At 45.3% G+C, this 17,702-nt stretch overlaps 1 protein-coding gene across 7 annotated transcripts in view; it reads left to right on the top strand.

Moving 5' to 3' along the window:
- LOC119973115 (contactin-4-like) overlaps nt 1-17,702 on the top strand; it is a 3,053,649-nt gene that overhangs the window by 2,321,830 nt on the left and 714,117 nt on the right. For all 7 annotated transcript variants that reach the window (XM_038810685.1, XM_038810691.1, XM_038810690.1 and 4 more), the window contains one exon: nt 186-336. In XM_038810685.1, the coding sequence (XP_038666613.1) occupies nt 186-336 (151 nt within the window). The remainder of the gene's footprint in view (nt 1-185; nt 337-17,702) is intronic.

Genomic DNA, 17,702 nt, shown 5'->3' with positions numbered 1-17,702 from the left:
GGCGCGGTGTGATTCCCACTCCCCGCCGTAACACCGGTGCCGGAGGGGGTCGGAGAATCCCGTCCTAGTCTTTTGATAAAGCATTTGTATTTATCCAGATGGACCTGTCAAGGTAAGTTTTTAAGCTAAACAGTTGAATTCTGATTTTCAATGGTTAACATCATTGTTTTCTTTCTTTTTTCTAGCATCTGCTCCAGATTTTTCAACGAGTCCCTTGAAGAAATCAATATCTGTGCGCGTAGGTAGTGAGGTCATCATTCAGTGCAAACCAAAAGCTTCGCCAAGAGCAACCTTCACTTGGATGAAGGGAAATGAGATTCTGCAAGAAAATGAAAGGTAATTTCTTGTATAGAATCTGTCCTTTAATCCTAATAGCTGCTTGAAATGTAAAATTCCTCGAGTTGATAGAAAAGGATGCTCAATGGGTTGATGGCAGAGCACTTTTTTGGTACTTTATCCTTTTTTGGATAGATTCTCCAACAATTAATCCATAACATTAAACGTGAGACCACAAGAATATATATGCAAACCAGTCGACTACTTCACACCATTGTACCAACGGATGTGCATTTTGTTCCATGGTACGTTGCTGGATATTAATATATATATTATGAAATAAAACTAATAAGTTTGCAACTGAATGATTATCTTTATTCTGTATCCATTGATTTTTTTTGACATGGTAGTTTGAAGTGCATAATTGTGCAAGGTATTTTTTTGTGTTGTGGAGCATTTAATTGTGGAACAAGAATGCAGGTTCAGAAGAACAGATAAATGTTTAATTATTTTTTCCTTTGCTTGGGATTTTCCATACAGTTAGTGCTGGTTCTGCCTTCTGGAGGACTATCTTTTCTGATCAATTTTCCCCATTGGCTCCATTACATTTTGGCAGGGAGTCCCCTGTGAGATATAAGATAGAAGCAAGCCAAAATGGTAATAAAAGAGTGCGCTGGTGATTGATTTAAGCTGTCATAAAACCACATACTGTGGATGTGAAATTGCTTTTAGGCTGAATATGGATGATTAAGTATACTTTACCTTGTAATTAAAGAGCAAGTCAGGATTAAGGAATGGGGAATGCAGCACTTCGTCTGAGGAATAATTATTTTAGGTGGACAGAAGTTAAATAGAAAAGGGGTGGGGGTGCTTGCTTGTCTTATTTATTCCATGTTTTTCTTTAACTGTCATGCCTGTTTCATTTCACTGTTTTGTGATCTTTATAGTGTTTGGATTTACGCAGAATGCAATATCAGCAATTGCTGGGAATGGAAAATTCATCTCAAATGAGTCGAGATAAACAAGCCCATCAGTTGTACACCATAAAATAAGCAATTTTTTGGTTCAGCAAATTATTTTATATTATTTTATATTACTTGTGTTACATAAATTACCAATGTAATGGTTATGAGCAATTAAAATCATTCTTCCACAGTGAAGTAAGCATATTCTTGCCTCAAAAAAGTTGAGAAATCGATTCCTGGAGCTGAAAGTGAATAGTAGATGAAATTGCGGCAAAATATTAGTTGACTTCGTCAGATTGGGCAGGTGACTAGGTAATTTAGCTGGCGCAACACTCAATCTTACCAGGACATTGTGAGTCCTAACCCCAAGGCCGCTTGTCAGTCAAGTTCACTTGCCTTGAGTGGGTAAGTTGTATCTCTTCGTGGCTGCACCTCCAGGTGGAGCATCAAGTGGAACAAAATAGTTCTATCTCGGGAGAAAAGGAAATTGAGACAGTTCAACAGGCCCCACTCCGTCTTGTGGCAGATGACCACAGTGTTGCAATGATCATAGTCAAAAAACGACACTATCCCTCTATCCGCCTGAATAGAAGTTGCAATAATAAAAGGTTGGATGTATCATAGAATTTACAGTGCAGAAGGAGGCCTTTTGGCCCATCGAGTCTGCACAGGCTCTTGGAAAGAGCACCCCACTTAAGTCCACACCACCACCCTATCCCCGTAAACCAGTAACCCCACCTTAGCTGAGGACAATTTTAGCGTGGCTAATCCACCTTATTGGCACACCTTTGGGCTGTGGGAGGAAACTGGAGCACCCGGAGGAAACCCACACAGACACGGGGAGAGCATGCAGACTCCACACAAACAGTGACCCAAGCCGGGAATTGAACCTGGGACCCTGGAGCTGTGAAGCAGCTATGCTAACCACTATGCTACCGTCAATTTTACTGAATTTTCTTATTAAACTAGATATCTAAAGACAGTGTTTGATGTTTAAACAGTTCGATGCCAGACCAATTTTATGTTGTTTGATAATACAAAATTGCAGACATTTAGAAGATGCAAGAATTAATCATTCCGCTTTCACAAGAATGTGTTCGAAGCACATCCACCTGGAGCATGGTTTTATGAATGTTTCATTGTAAGAATTCAAGTAATGCTTTTCCTGTTAAACAAATGAATTTAGTGATGAAAAACAAATATGAAATGATCAGTACTTTGTCAGTTTTCATCTCAAGGTCAATATAAGGTTATGCATACACTAAATGTCAGCCATGGTATTTCTTCAGGTGTAAAAATAATGAGATTGAAATTTCACTGTGTGACACTAGTAATCAAGACTTTGGGAAAGGAATTATTTTTTCCGCTTCTTTAAACAGGGTTAGGGCCTTTATTAAATTAGCAAGCTGAAAAAATGCCATTTTCATGTGTTAATGCATTTGATTAGTCCAACCAGTGTAAGTCCAATCTTGATGTTTGCCCTGGTAGAATATTTGACTATATTCTGCAACTTTATTGATAATCACTAAATATTAAACTGCCAAACCTGTACAATTTAACAAAGCCCAGTGAAATAGTGAGGAAAATACTCGGAAGTTTGGTTGCATCAAAAAAAACCTTGAAATTGAATATTTATGAACACAATAAAAAGCAACAGACTGATCTTGCAAACAAAACTCTTTTGATAGTAGATCTTATCATGGTTGATATCAATGTTTGCTTCTTGTGCTGAGGACAGATTAACTTTTCTTTCTGAATGTATGATGGAAAGTTTTTGCACGCTGAGTATAACGTATTTTGAGAACACATATACAAAACATAGTTAAAGACAGAAACTTGCCAGATTACTGGCAATTCCAAGGGAATACCTGCCATTTAAAACCATTAAAATCTTTCCAGGAATTAATGTTCGAAAGCATTGCTTAATTTGGTAATATTCTGAGGGAGTGAGTTTTGATGTTCTGGTCGTTTTTGTAGTAGCCTGACTTCTTGGCACGGCTGTCCACTAGTAACTTTTGATTATGAGGTTATTACTGATGCCTGCAATGAACTTTATGTAAATTTATCCCCGATGTATACACTTGAATAATTATTGGCATTTTTTTCCCAAGGCAAACATACTTTATCAAAGATTATTAAGGTGCTCTGACATTGAAATGGCCGGCTATTAGAATTAACATAGAAAGAGAATTAGAATTATGGCACACTGTGAAAAAATCACTGTGGGATGGAGTGTTAGCATAATTTCCCATTGAATAAATTAATGACTGTCATGGGTCTGGACCAGAACCCCAATTTAGGTTAAGATCTCAGACTAAAACGCAACTATTTGCAACTTGCAAAACTGAGGAAATGTTACCATATCACAGGAGCGATAACACTGACCAGTAATCAGCTTTTATGCCAAAACAAACTTTTATTTGAACACAGAATTAATCACAGTAGCAACAAAGAGATAGCTTTGCAATTAACAGTTACAACATCATAACTTGCTTCGTGAAATCTGCCTCTGCATTCCAATTAAGCAAATCCATATATTCCAAATAGCACTTATGTATAAAGTTAATAACGAGGATTTACCGTGGGAAACACGGTAGCACAGTGGGTAGCACTGTTGTTTACAGCTCCAGGATCCCTGGTTCGATTCTTGGCTTGGGTTACTGTCTGTGTGGAGTTTCGCATTCTCCCCGTGTCTGCGTGGGTTTCCTCTGTGCTCTGGTTTCCTCCCACAAGTCCCGAAAGACATGCTGTTAGGTGAATTGGACATTCTGAATTCTCCCTCTCTGTACAGGCACCAAAATGTGGCAACTAGGGGATTTTCACAGCATAACTTTATTGCAGTGTTAATGTATGCCTACTTAGAACTTAGTACAGCACAGAACAGGCCCTTCGGCGCTCGATGTTGTGCCGAGCAATGATCACCCTACTCCAAACCCACGTATCCACCCTATACCCGTAACCCAACAACCCCCCCCCCCCCCCTTAACCTTACTTTTTAGGACACTACAGGCAATTTAGCATGGCCAATCGACCTAACCCGCACATCTTTGGACTGTGGGAGGAAACCGGAGCACCCGGAGAAAACCCACGCACACACGGGGAGGACGTGCAGACTCAGCACAGACAGTGACCCAGCCGGGAATCGAACCTGGGACCCTGGAGCTGTGAAGCATTTATGCTAACCACAATGCTACCGTGCTGCCCCTGATAATAAAGATTATTATTATTTGGTAATCTTAGTGCAGAGTCCTTTTGGTGCAGAACTGGTGTAAAACCTTTTAGGACTAAACTGAAAACACTTCTTTTAAAAAAAATAAATTTAGAGTACCCAATTCACTTTTTCCAAATAAGAGGCAATTTAGCGTGACGAATCCACCGAGCCTGCACATCTTTGGGTTGTGGGGGTGAAACCCACACAAACACGGGGAGAATGTGCAAACCCCACATGGACAGTGACCCAGGACCGGGATCGAACCTGGGACCTCGGCGTCGTTAGGCAACCGGGCTAACCTACTCTGCCACCGTGCTGCCCGAACTGAAAACACTTCTGTTAAGCTTCAAGTCCTGCAGGGAACCGCTTTTTCAGACTGAACTGGCCCAACCCATTAGCTATTTTGTTACACTCAAAGCATACCACATTCTTTTGCCTCCTGTTAGAGGATGTGCCTTGACCTGTTTCGCCAGGATCAAACACAATATCACACTTTTAATCGCAGCTCTAACAGACATACTGGGCGGGATTCGCCGTTCCACTGCACCACTGCAGTTCGCCCTTCATCCCAGCAGCCGGCCAATAGGCTTTCCCATTGTGGGTACCCCCATGCCGTCAGGAAACAGGTGGGCATGAGTGGGTTGCCAGCGAAGTGGCAGATTCTGCCGATGGAGAATCTGACCAACTGTCTGTGTGCATTCTAACCTAGATTTTAATAATATTTCAGCAAAAATGGTAAAATATAAAATATGACCATTTTTTACATTCATAACACATCCTCTAAAGTTGCTGTGGATATTAATTGTCCAAATTGGACGATATCCACGCTTGGGCTGGCCAGTGACAAGTTACATTCTCGCAAGCTTTTTATTATATATTTTCCGGGATGTGGGCGTCACTGGTTAGGCCAGCATTTATTTCCCATCCCTAGTTGCCCTTCAGAAAATGGTGGTGAGTTGCCTTCTTGAACCACTGCAGACCTTGAGGTGTAGGTACACCCACTGTGCTATTAGGATGGGAGTTCCGGGATGTTGCCCCAGCGACATTGAAGGAACGTCGATGTATTTCCAAGTCAGGTTGGTGAGTGACTTGAAGGGGAACTTCCAGGTGGTGGGGTTCCCAGATATCCGCTGCTCTTGTCCTTCTAGATGGTAGTGGTCATGGGTTTACATAGAACATACAGTGCAGAAGGAGGCCATTTGGCCAATCGAGTATGCACCGACCCACTTAAGCCCTCACTTCCACCCTATCCCTGTAACCAATAACCCCTCCTAACCTTTTTGGTCACTAAGGGTAATTTAGCCAATCCATCTAACTTGCACGACTTTGGACTGTGGGAGGAAACCGGAGGACCCGGAGGAAACCCATGCAGACACGGGGAGAACGTGCAGACTCCGCACAGACAGTGACCCAGCAGGTAATCGAACCTGGGATCCTGGCGCTGTGAAGCCACACTGCTATCCACTTGTGCTACTATGCTGTCCTAAATCATTTAATTTTTTGTCCAACCTTCATGGTAAACTCTCCATGATTCTGAGTGTCTAAAGACCAAACTTTTCTTCAGTTAAGTAGGGAGGGAGATGAAAGAGAAAAGCAATAAATGGCATCCCCCGTGCAAACTGCAGAGGGAGCCCCAACCACCGCCCCAATCCAAAAATTGAAAAATTATCTTGCCTAAGAAAAGGCAAGTCCATCCGGAGACGTAAAAATATAAGCTGGTACACCCACAAACTGGGCTTGGAAGGTGTTGTCTAAGGAACCTTGGTGAGTTACTGCAGTGCATTTTGTAGATGGTACTGTTCCATTACACTCCTGACTTGTGCCTTCTAGATTGTGGAGAGGCTTTGGGGGGAGGCTGTCAGGAGGTGAGTTACTCACTGGAGGTTTCCTATCCTTTGACCTGCCCTGGTAGCCACAGTATTGATGTGGCTAGTCCAGTTGCATTTCTGATCAATGGTAACCCCCAGGATAATGCTCATGGGGAGTTCAGCGATGGTAATGCCATTGAATTTAAAGGAATGGTCCCAGTCAAGTGTGTAATGGAACAATCTCCACTGGCCAGGATGAGTGCAGCTCCAACAATACTCAAAAAGCCCGACATCGGGTCGCATGGTGGCACAGTGGTTAGCACTGCTGCCTCACAGCACCAGGGACCTGGTTCAATTCTGGCCTTGGGTGACTGTCTGTGTGGAGTTTTCACTTTTTCCCCGTGTCTGCGTAATCTTCCTCTGGGTTCTCTGGTTTCCTCCCACAGTCCAAATATGTATTGGTTAGGTGGGGTTATGAGGTTAAAGGGAATGGACTTAGATGGGGTGCTCTTTCAGAGGGTCGGTTCAGACCCGATTGGCTGAATGGCCTCCTTCTGTACTGTAGGAATTCTATGATAATCATCTGGGACAAAGCAGCCTGCTTGATTGCTGACCCATCCACAAACATTCAATCCCTCCACCACCAATGAACAGTGTGTACCATCTACAAGTTGCACTGCAGGAACTCACTAAGGTTCCTTAGGCAGCAACTCCCAAACCCACAACCATCCAGAAGGACAAGAGCAGCAGATACTTGGGAACCGCACTACCTGGAGGTTCCCCTCCAAGTCAGTCACCACCCCAATGTGGAAATATATTGCCGTTCCTTCACTGTCGCTGGGTCAAAATACTGGAACTTCCCCATTAAGAAACTGTGGGTGTCCCTACCCCTAAGGGACAGCACGGTAGCATGGTGGTTAGCATAAATGCTTCACAGCTCCAGGGTCCCAGGTTCGATTCCCGGCTGGGTCACTGTCTGTGCGGAGTCTGCACGTCCTCCCCGTGTGTGCGTGGGTTTCCTCCGGGTGCTCCGGTTTCCTCCCACAGTCCAAAGATGTGCGAGTTAGGTGGATTGGCCATGCTAAATTGCCCATAGTGTCCTAAAAAGTAAGGTTAAGGAGGGGGTTGTTGGGTTACGGGTATAGGGTGGATACGAGGGTTTGAGTAGGGTGATCATTGCTCGGCACAACATCGAGGGCCGAAGGGCCTGTTCTGTGCTGTACTGTTCTATGTTCTATGTTCACATTTGTCTTCCAGCTCCGGGAAGAATCCACTCATGCATGTTCTGATTAAGTGCATCCATTGCACTACCTTTAGCTGCATTAGGTTTAGCCCTGAGCATGAGGAGGTGGAGCGCTTTGATCCCACGTCTTCCCCTATATATATATATATATGCCTAACTCTTCCTCCCACTTTTCCCCTGTCTCGTCCAGCGGGGCCTTTACCACCTCCAGCAGTTGTCGTACATGTCAGTGCAGCTTCCGTTCTCAAATTCATCCAATGTTAGAAGTCTGTCCAGAAGGGTATGCCAAGGTAGCTCGGGGAATGTTTTGGTCTCCTTGCAGAGGAAGCTCCTTAGTTGCTTGCATCGGAGCTCATTTCCTTTCGGGAATCGGAGCTTTTCTGTTTGTTCCCCAGAGTCACTACTCTGCTGTCCACGTATAGGCCCCGACCGTCAATACGCCTTCATCCTGTCTCCAACTTTTAAATGAAGTGTCCATTGTTGCAGGGGTAAATTTATGTTTTGTGCAGATGGGGGTGATAATCGACATTGCACTTAGATTGAAGTAGTGCCTGATTTGATTCTAGATCCTCAGCATGGCCACCAGCACTGGGCTTCTTGTGCACATGGTTGGGAAAATTGGGAGGGGGGCCATGGTAAATGCGCAGAGGGATGTCTCTGTGCAGTAGATCTCCTCTGTTCTCACAAATTCTACCTCTGGCTCTTTGATCCACCCCATACATTTTCTGTGTTAGCCAGCCAGTGATAGAATAGGAGATTCAGAAAGGTCAAGCCCCCATATTCCTCCTTCTTTGTCAGATGGCTGTACAGATTCTCGGGTTCTAACTCTACCCCTTCACATACATAAACACCGTGTCTACTTTGATGGAGAAAGCCTTGGGGATGAAGATTGGGAGGGATCTGAATAGGAAGAGGAATCTTGGCAGTGCATTAATTTTAATTGTCTGCACACTCCCCACCAGGGAGAGCAGGAGTGAGTCCCACCTCTGCAGGTCACTCTTTATATCTTCTACCAGGCTCGATTTGTTTTACTTATGGATCCACGTCCATTGTTAACTATCTGGATCAACAGGTATCAGAATTTGGTTTAACCTAACTTGAACGGTAGTTTTTGAGCTCTGATTTCCGCCGCCCCCCCCCCCCCCCCCCCCCAATCCCCGTGGGTTCACTGGTTGATTTTGCTCTGGCTTAGTGTCATGTGAGTGTCCCTTTAAGAAAGGTTTGGTATCTTATCATGTGTGTGACTTGTAGCCCGGTTTCAGTGATGTCATTATTGGGTAGAGCTGGGCTGTGACTGTCAGGTGAGAGGGTTTTTCTTTGGTTTCAGTTTTTGTTTGGTTGCTTTGGACTGCAAGGAAAAATAAAGTGTTTTTCCTGTTTTTCTCTGTTTTCATTTTCAAAGCGGTTCCAGTGAGAAGCACATTGGGTGTGGCAAACTGCCTTGATAACTTTAAATATAGAGTTGTTTTCCAGAATGAGTTTGAAACTGCTGGTTAAAACTGGATCAGAATCTCAGGGAAAGGACCAGTCCCAGTCAAATGAGAATACAGTGTGCTGGGCCATGCCCCTGAAAGGGCTATTCGTTTATTGGATTTTGTTATTGAATTGGAACAGTGAAGCAGGTTTCATTAAGTGCTATATGCATAGATTACTACAGGTGTTGTGTTGTCTTTATGTTTGTAATTGGTGAAAATTCTTGCTGTGTTATATGTTAACTGCATTCTTCGAATAAATCTTGTTTTGATTAAGGCGCCCAGGAAGTCTCATGAATCACACTTGAAGCGAAGGCTTTTGTTCTCATCCTAGCCAAATTCAACATAAAGGTCATAGGCCAGGTGAACTTCAAAATACACTTTGGAGTTTCTTAGCCCTGAAACTGGAGCTCTAAATACCTATTTGGATGGTGTGGAGTGACAGAGGTTGGCATGGAGGATATATGGAGGCATTTCAGATGGTGGGGGCATGCATTGATATAGATGGGGCATGGGAAATAGATGAGGATATGAGGTCTAGATGGTCTAATAATAATAATAATAGCTTCTTGCCACAAGTAGACTTCAATGAAGTTACTATGAAAAGCCCCTGGTCGCCACATTCCGGCGCCTGTTCGGGGAGGCTGGTATGGGAATTGAACCTGCGCTGCTGCTTTATTCAGCATTACAAGCCAGCTGTTTAGCTCACTGTGCTAAACCAGCCCCTAAATTCAACAATACAGCTGAAAGAATCATAAATCTGCCTGCACAAGCGAAATTTTGTTTTGTCCCTAGTCCGGTCAACTGTTCCTTTAAATTTTGTTTTACTTTATTATATGATTATTAAATATTTTTAGGTCCCCTTTCAATTTAGCTGTTTAGATCTTGGGCGCGATTCTCCGGCGGTGGGATCCTCCGTTTTGCCGGTGTCCGGGGGCTACCCGACGGCATGGGGCTCCCCCACAATGGTCAACCCCATTGACCGGCTTGCGTAACGGAGAATCCCGGTGGCGGGTTGGGCAGAAATATGGCGTGGCAGGGCGGAAATATGGCATGGCAGGGCGGAGAATCAGCCCCTTAACTTTGCTCTTCTATCAGTTTCCACCCAGACTCTGCATTCTGTCTTGCTCTTGACTGTATCCTGTACCTTGCAGTCATCATAAACCTTCTCTCTTGTTTAATTTCAGCCTTTACTTGCTTTGTCATCCAGGGAGCTCGTGCCAAGAAAGTTCTATTTAATTTCCTCATGGGAAGATGCTTGGCTTGTATTCTGGTTTGATGTCTGCCACTGCTCATTTATTCTTTTCCTGGGTTATATTAGTTTCCAGTCCACCAGTGCCAGATCTCTTCTTAAATCACTGAAATTGGCAGTCTTTTGGTTTCTCTTCATCCCTTTCTGTAACTGCTATGAACATAATTATATTATGGTAACTATTGCCCAGATGTTCTCTCACTGCAACACATCAGGCATACCCTGCTACGCAGAACTAGATTCTGCACTGTTTCCTTCCGTGTGGCATTTTTCAAAAGCTTATTTGAAATCCACCGAGGCAACATCCATTGTTTTCCACTAAGCACGGACGCTCAAATCCCCTCCAGGTTCAACAAACAGGGGGCCTGACCGCCAGCACAGGCATCCCACTACCACCCCACCCCCTCCCCCCGCAACACCGCCCCCACCCCACCAGGAAGACCAACCCCTCCCATGACCACCCTTCCTATACCCCACCACAACACATGACCCTGCAACCCCCTTCAAGATTCCTTTCTGTGAGTGCGGGCCGTGGATTGACAGTAACAGCAAGTCTGGTCCATGGGATGAAGTGTTGCTCATTCTGGGTGAGTGTGCTTAACACTCAATTTGGCTCTGTTTCTTTACTTAGCTCTGGAGTCGCCAGGTATCGTTAAGATACCGCCACAAGTTTCAAGGTGAAGTTCAAAGCTTTAAAACCATACACCAATTAGTAATTTCAAACAACTAAGTTTATTATAATACAATTATAAAACTACCCATGCACAGGCTAAGAAGATTAAACTATTCCTACCGCTAAATAAACAAATACTTATCTCGAAGGAACTGCCGGATCAGGGGGCAAGGCCTCTTGCTCTGCTCTGGTCTGCAGACTTCAGGTTGGTATAGGTTAAAAAGAGGTCAGGAGTGTCTATCTCTGGTAGTGATCGTTGTGAGACACTTACTTGCTGGTGGCTGCTATCCCAAACCTCTCCTCTCTCTCTTTCAAGGTCTCCTTGGCAAAAGCTGGTCGTGGTGCTGGTCTACAGAGGAGGCTGGTCAAGGAGAGAGGCGGGCTGGACAAGAAGAACAAACTAAGTGTGGGACCTGTCTTTTATAGGTCCCAGGGATCCGCGCCCCTTTGGGCGGATCCCTTTACCTGCTCGGAATCGATTGGGTCTCTTCCCAATCGATATGTTTGAATCCCCCCAATACTGAGGCCGTTCCTTGGCTACTGGGTGGGCTTTCAGGTGCCGGGGTGTCTGGTATCCTATACAATGTTGCAGTTACTTCCCCATTTGTGTCCATTGTCTCTGGGACCGTTCCATAAAATGCTAACTATCCCGGAGATTGCCTCATTAGTATGTGGAATGTTCGTTTCGGTGGTGTCTGCTCTCTTAGCAGACAGAATCCACATTTGCTTGGTGCAGCCTGCTGGTGCTGCAAACATTGTCCATTTTAACCCGTATGCTTTGCGTTCCTCCATTTTGTATTTTGGGAATGGCCAACTTCGGTGGCTACAGAAGGATGGTGACGACCCCGTACTGCAATGAGCTCTGGTGTTCCGCGTCATTTGGAAACGTCTGACTCCTGCCCACAGTAGCACTTTCCACTGTTCACCTGGCCATTCCATCATAGCTGCCCATTCCATCACACGGTCCCACCGAACCCTTCGGGTGGGGATGTGGGGATGGGTGCGGATGTTGGGCAAGAGGGAGGGGAGAGGTGGAGTCCCTAGACAATGTGCGGGGTCCGACCTGGGGGCCCCAGCCTGTGACCACCTTCAGCAACCACCCATCTCCTCCTCCCCCCCCCCCCCCTCCCCCCCACCCCCACCAGCAGCTAGCCCAGCTCAGTCCTTCCCTCACACCCTTTTGAAAGAGCACCGGGGCAGGTAGGAACTTTTGTGGACAAGTGTTTATTTTACAAAGAACAAGTAAGCATCTCTATAACGATTTGTGCCCTAGCTCGTGATGCGATGCAACGTGCTAAACCTGTGCCATCTTAACTGGTGTCTATCTTTCTGGCATCACGGGGCCCAACACTACGTCTTTGTGGATCCCCAGGTGGTATATCAGGAGTAGAGGCGGCCTGCTGCAAATCCCGCCCTGTGACCTGGCTCCACTTTGGCGGCCGTCCTCTGGAGCAACCGGGCCTGGATGCACCTGGCTGTTGCTCAGGTGTCCCAAGAGGTGTAGTGCCACCACTGTTCTGCCCCCTGCCCACTGGATGCACCAGTGACAGGAGAGGGGCAGGGTTGCAGCACCTCCATTGTGGGAGTCACTGGCATGATACCCATCACCACCTCCTCTCTCGGGGTGCCTGATGGCCTCTGGGCTAATCTGTAAGATGGGGCAGCACGGTAGCATTGTGGATAGCACAATTGCTTCACAGCTCCAGGGTCCCAGGTTCGATTCCGGCTTGGGTCACTTTTGTGCGGAGTCTGCACATCCTCCCCGTGTGTGCGTGTGTTTCCTCCGGGTGCTCCGGCTTCCTCCCACAGTCCAAAGATGTGCAGGTTAGGTGGATTGGCCATGATAAATTGCCCTTAGTGTCCAAAATTGCCCTTAGTGTTGGGTGGGGTTAGTGGGTTATGGGGCTAGGGTGGAGGTTTTGACCTTGGGTAGGGTGCTCTTTTCAGGAGCCGGTGCAGACCCGATGGGCTGAATGGCCTCCTTCTGCACTGTAAATTCTATGAATCTATGATGACGTGACCGGAGCAAATTACTGGGGCTCCCCTGCCCCCTGGCACCACCTGTCCTGGAGGCCCACTCTTATCTCGACATGGGTCTCCATGCTCGTGGCCATGGAACATAGTCTCAAAGGGAGGTGGCACAATCACTGAGTGATATGCTCAGCCCCAGAGAGAGGTCCACCTCCCTCTGAGACTGGCGCAGGTCAGCTAGTGCCTGAGCAATGCCGACAAAATCGTCAGCAATAACCCATTGCGACTGGGCCACGTTTTGGTGCGTCGCTGGTTTGGACAAGTTCAGGTGTTTGGTGGAATCCTTTGTAAGGCATAGAAGACCAAACTCAACAGCTCCCACCACCCAACTATCTCCGACCCACCTACCCTTTTACCATGCCTATTCCCTCACTCATTTGTCTTACACACTTAGCTGCTCTTTGTAGCTTTTCAAAGCAGCTTTTGGGCATTTAAACTCTTTACTTACTGGAATACAGCCCTTTCTGTAATAAGGGAGTATTGCTTCTGCGGGATTCTTTGTGGTGCTCCCCACACTGCACTGAGTAGTGCAAAGGAAGTTAAATGTGCATTAATCAGTCTGATGAGGGTCGTAAATAGGGGTTAGGGATTCACCGGTCTCCAACACAGAAATCGCGTTCGGTGATCGGCTGGAGAATCCATGTTTGTGACGAAATCGGGGACGGCACCGCTTTTGCGATGCTCCGCCCCCTCCAAAGCGGCATACACGCATTTTCGCCGGCCTCAGGATGTTACCTGAGGACCTCCCTCCCGATGCTCTGTTCCTGACCGGCCGAGTTCCCGACGACGTGGGTCTCTTCTGCTATTTTCTGTCAGCAACATGGTGTGGCAGCTGTGGACTCAGTCCAGCACCGCCACAGTTGGGGCAGAACCGATCGCAGACAGGGGGGACTTGGCAGGGGGGACTTGGTAGGAGCTGGGGGCACTGTTAGGGGGTGGTCCGGGGGTCGCGTGCCTGGACAAATGGGGGCGCTATTTGGCAGGCCGGGTCGGCACATGCGGCCAGGGACCCAGAAATTCTCTGGCCGTATCAGCAGCGAGAGCCGGATGCTTTGCATTGCCTGCTAGCCCTCCATCAAATGGAGGATCGTTGGTCATTTTGCACCGCTTTTTGATCATAAAATGGCAGCGTTCCCACGTCGGTTTCAGAACATAGCCTGAAAATCGGAGAATCCAGCCCAGGGTTTCCGATATCATGATCAGAAAATCTGGGTCTAAATATTTCAGCTTGCCATGTGCCTCGAAGCACATGTTACCCTATTCATCCCTATTAGCTCTGTCCCACATCTTACTACCCATCTACTGTTTGTGTGCTGGTGGAAGGTTTTTGTGTTCCCTTTATGTTAATTGCAATTCTATTTGCATATTCTCTCTTTTCCAAGTGTATTTTCCTCTTTACTTCCCCTCTAAACTTGCATTGAAGTCCGACTGTTTGCCGGGGTTATATTCCTGTGAAACGTCACAAATGAAAAACATTGTGAATGGTGAACACGCTTTTCAATTGTATAGGTACCAACAATGCAAGGGCAGCATTGGTATGTGCTGTAACTGTACAGCAAATTGTGGGACAATACTTGATGGGGGGGAAAGCCTTTGAGCAATGCTAAACAGGTATTGAAAATTTTGAGAAGAGACAATCCTCTTTTAAAAATATGAAACACCTCAAAACTGTCAGACAAAATTGGTGAACATTTAAAAATTGAAGAAACTTGCAGCTCCAGACCGAGAGATTTGGACAGTTCCATGTCACCCGCTCTAATCCAGCTGCACTTAATCATTCCAGGCATTCTTTCTCACCAACACCACCACACACCCCCTCCCCCATCAGAAAGGTGCTTAAAAAAATAGAATTAAATGTCCACAGCCAGGGCTAATGGAAGGATTCCACTTCCCAGAGACTTCAACACCATCTCACTGTTAAAACTTGTCATGGTCCCTACTCCATCATGGCTGCCAACTCCTCGTGAAAAGAGGAGAGAGGGGAAAGAAGACATGGATGTGAACAATTGCTCACAATGGGTGATGCAATGTACAAAGGCTTTAGCCTGGGCAAGCGAATACGTGAACAAGGACGTTTTAAAAGTCAGGACCTTACTGTTTGTATTTTGTCTGGTTCTCACTTTTAGAATTCACCTCACACGTCATGCATCCTCTTTTTTTTAGTTTTGACTTGGCTGGATTGCTTGGAAACATCCTTTACAATTTATTCATTGCTCAGGGTAGGCCTCTCCAAGAACTTTGTAATTGCAGGTGCTTTGCCTAACCCCATAAGAATGTCACTCAATATGATCATAAGCTTATCATGCCTGCTCCACTAAGGTCATGGCAGATCTAATTGAGGCCTCAACTTTACTTTCCTGCCTGTCCCCCATGATCTTTAGCTCCTTTGAAAAATGTATCTAACTCAGCCTTGAATGTATTCACTGATGCAGCATCGATAGCTCTCTGGGTTAGCAAATTCCAAAGACAAACAAACTCTGAAAGAAGAAATTCCTCCTCAGCTTCATCTCAAATGGGACACCCTTTATTTTAAACGACACCCCCTAATTCTACATTCCTCCATGAGAGGAATTTATCTTTATTCCAACTCTCTTTCCTTTTAGTTGGCTAATCCTCTATCTATTCCAATATCTCACCCCAACACATAAAATCTTGGCTTGTACAGTAACCTTTTATGTGGCCCCTTTGCAAATCCCTTTTGGAAATCCAAATGCATTCCATCTACTGGATCCCCTTTGTTTTTCCTTTTTGTTACATCTTCAAAGAACTCGAAGGCCTGAGTTTTCATGATGGTGAGCGCTTGGCGCTTCTTAGAGAGTGAGACTGGGGAAATAATAATCGGGAGGGGCAAAACGTGATGTGGAAATAAATACAATGATTATCATGAGAGAAAAAGTGCTAGAGAACTTAATGAGGCTAAAGACTCATTAAGTCACTGGTCCTGAGGGGTTGCATGCTAGGATATTAAATAACGTAGTTACAGAGTTAATCGGTGCACTGGTAGTAATCTTCCAAGAATGTTTAAATTCTGCTGAAGTCCCAGAGGATTGGAAAACTGCCAACATAAAAATCTTATCCAAAAAGGAAGGGGGACAAAAACAAGGAACTATAGGCCACTTAGTTTAACATCTGTCATTGGAAAAATGTTAGAGTCCACTCTGAAGGATGTAATAGCAGAGCTTTTAGAAATACATAATATAATCTTGCAGACTCGGCATGGCTTCATGAAGGGTAAATCATGCCTGACAAATCTATTCGAATTCTTTGAGGTGGTAATGAGCAGGATAGATAAAGAAGAACTAGTAGGTGTAATATACTTGGATTTCCAAAAAGAGTTTGATGAGATACCGCCCAAAAGATTACTTAATACGATAAGAGCCCATGGTGTTAGGGGTAGCATATCAGCATGGATAGAGGAATGGCTAAATAGAAGACAGGGTTGGGATAAGAAGGGCATTTTCAGGATGGCAAGCTGTAACTAGTGGAATACCACAATGATCAGTGCAGGATCCACAATTATTTACGATATATAGTAATGACTTGAACGAGGAAGTGAATGTATATTGCCAAGTTTGCAGATGACACAAAAATAGGTGGGAAGGCAAATGGTGAGGATGGCACAAGAAGTCTACAGAGGGATGTAGACAAATTAAGTGAGTGCTGGGCAATAAATTGACAGATGGAATGTAATGGAGGAGAATGTGAATGTATGCACTTTGACTGGAAGAATAAAGGGGCTGAATGTTATTTAAATTATGAAAGACTGCAGAAAACTGTAGCATTGAGGGATTTGGGGGACCTTGAGCAAAGAATACAAAAAGCCAGCATGCAAGTTCAGCAGGTCGTACGGAAGGCAAAAGAAATGTTGGCCTTTATTTCAAGGGGAATTGAGTACATACATAGAACATAAAGTGCAGAAGGAGGCCATTCAGTCCATCGGGTCTGCATCGACCCACTTTAAGCCCTCACTTCCACCCTATCCCCGTAACCCATAAAGCCCTTCAAACCTTTTTGCACACTAAGGACAATTTAGCATGTCCAATCCACCTCACCTGCACGTCTTTAGACTGTGGGAGGAAACCGGAGCACCCGGAGGAAACCCACGCAGATACGGGGAGAACGTGCAGACTCTGCACAGACAGTGACCCAGCGGGGAATCAAACCTGGCGCTGTGAAGCCACAGTGCTAACCACTATGCTACCGTGCTACATCAACTTACCAGAATCATATCATTCTTCACACTGAAAGATCCAATATTTGAACTTTTCTGTATATAGTGAGTGGTAATTCTCACAGGTGCTATTAGGGGGAAAACAGAGGAGTCAAAATTGAGGAAGTTAAGAATTGAGGGGAGCAATCTGGAGAGTAGATTGAGTGGGAGATGGTGATCAGTGGGTTACAGTAAGTGCAGGGCGGGGGGAGGAATGGTTACTGGCAACAACCTGAGGTTTACAAGCTAAAATCCTGCATCGCCTGATTCCATATTCAGTTAAGCACTTTTAGAACCCACATTTTGATGTTGGCCTCATTAAGAACAGCTGATTAAACTGCTTGTAGATATGATCTTCCTGAATGTAGTCAGCCAGTGCCATCCGCATTCATCATAAACCAAATTGATAGAGGGCATCAAATGTACATTAGACCCTTTCGATATGCAAATTAGAGGCCTCACCTGTTCCAGACATAGGGCCCCAAATATCTCCTTTGATTCCTATGCCAATGTGGCATGTAGCGTATTTTGAGCACGTCTCATCACCCACCTTTTTGGATG

The sequence above is a fragment of the Scyliorhinus canicula genome, chromosome 11 (genome assembly GCF_902713615.1).
Source record: "Scyliorhinus canicula chromosome 11, sScyCan1.1, whole genome shotgun sequence".
Taxonomy (NCBI): Eukaryota; Metazoa; Chordata; class Chondrichthyes; order Carcharhiniformes; family Scyliorhinidae; genus Scyliorhinus; species Scyliorhinus canicula.
This window is presented reverse-complemented; position numbering and strand designations above follow the sequence as displayed.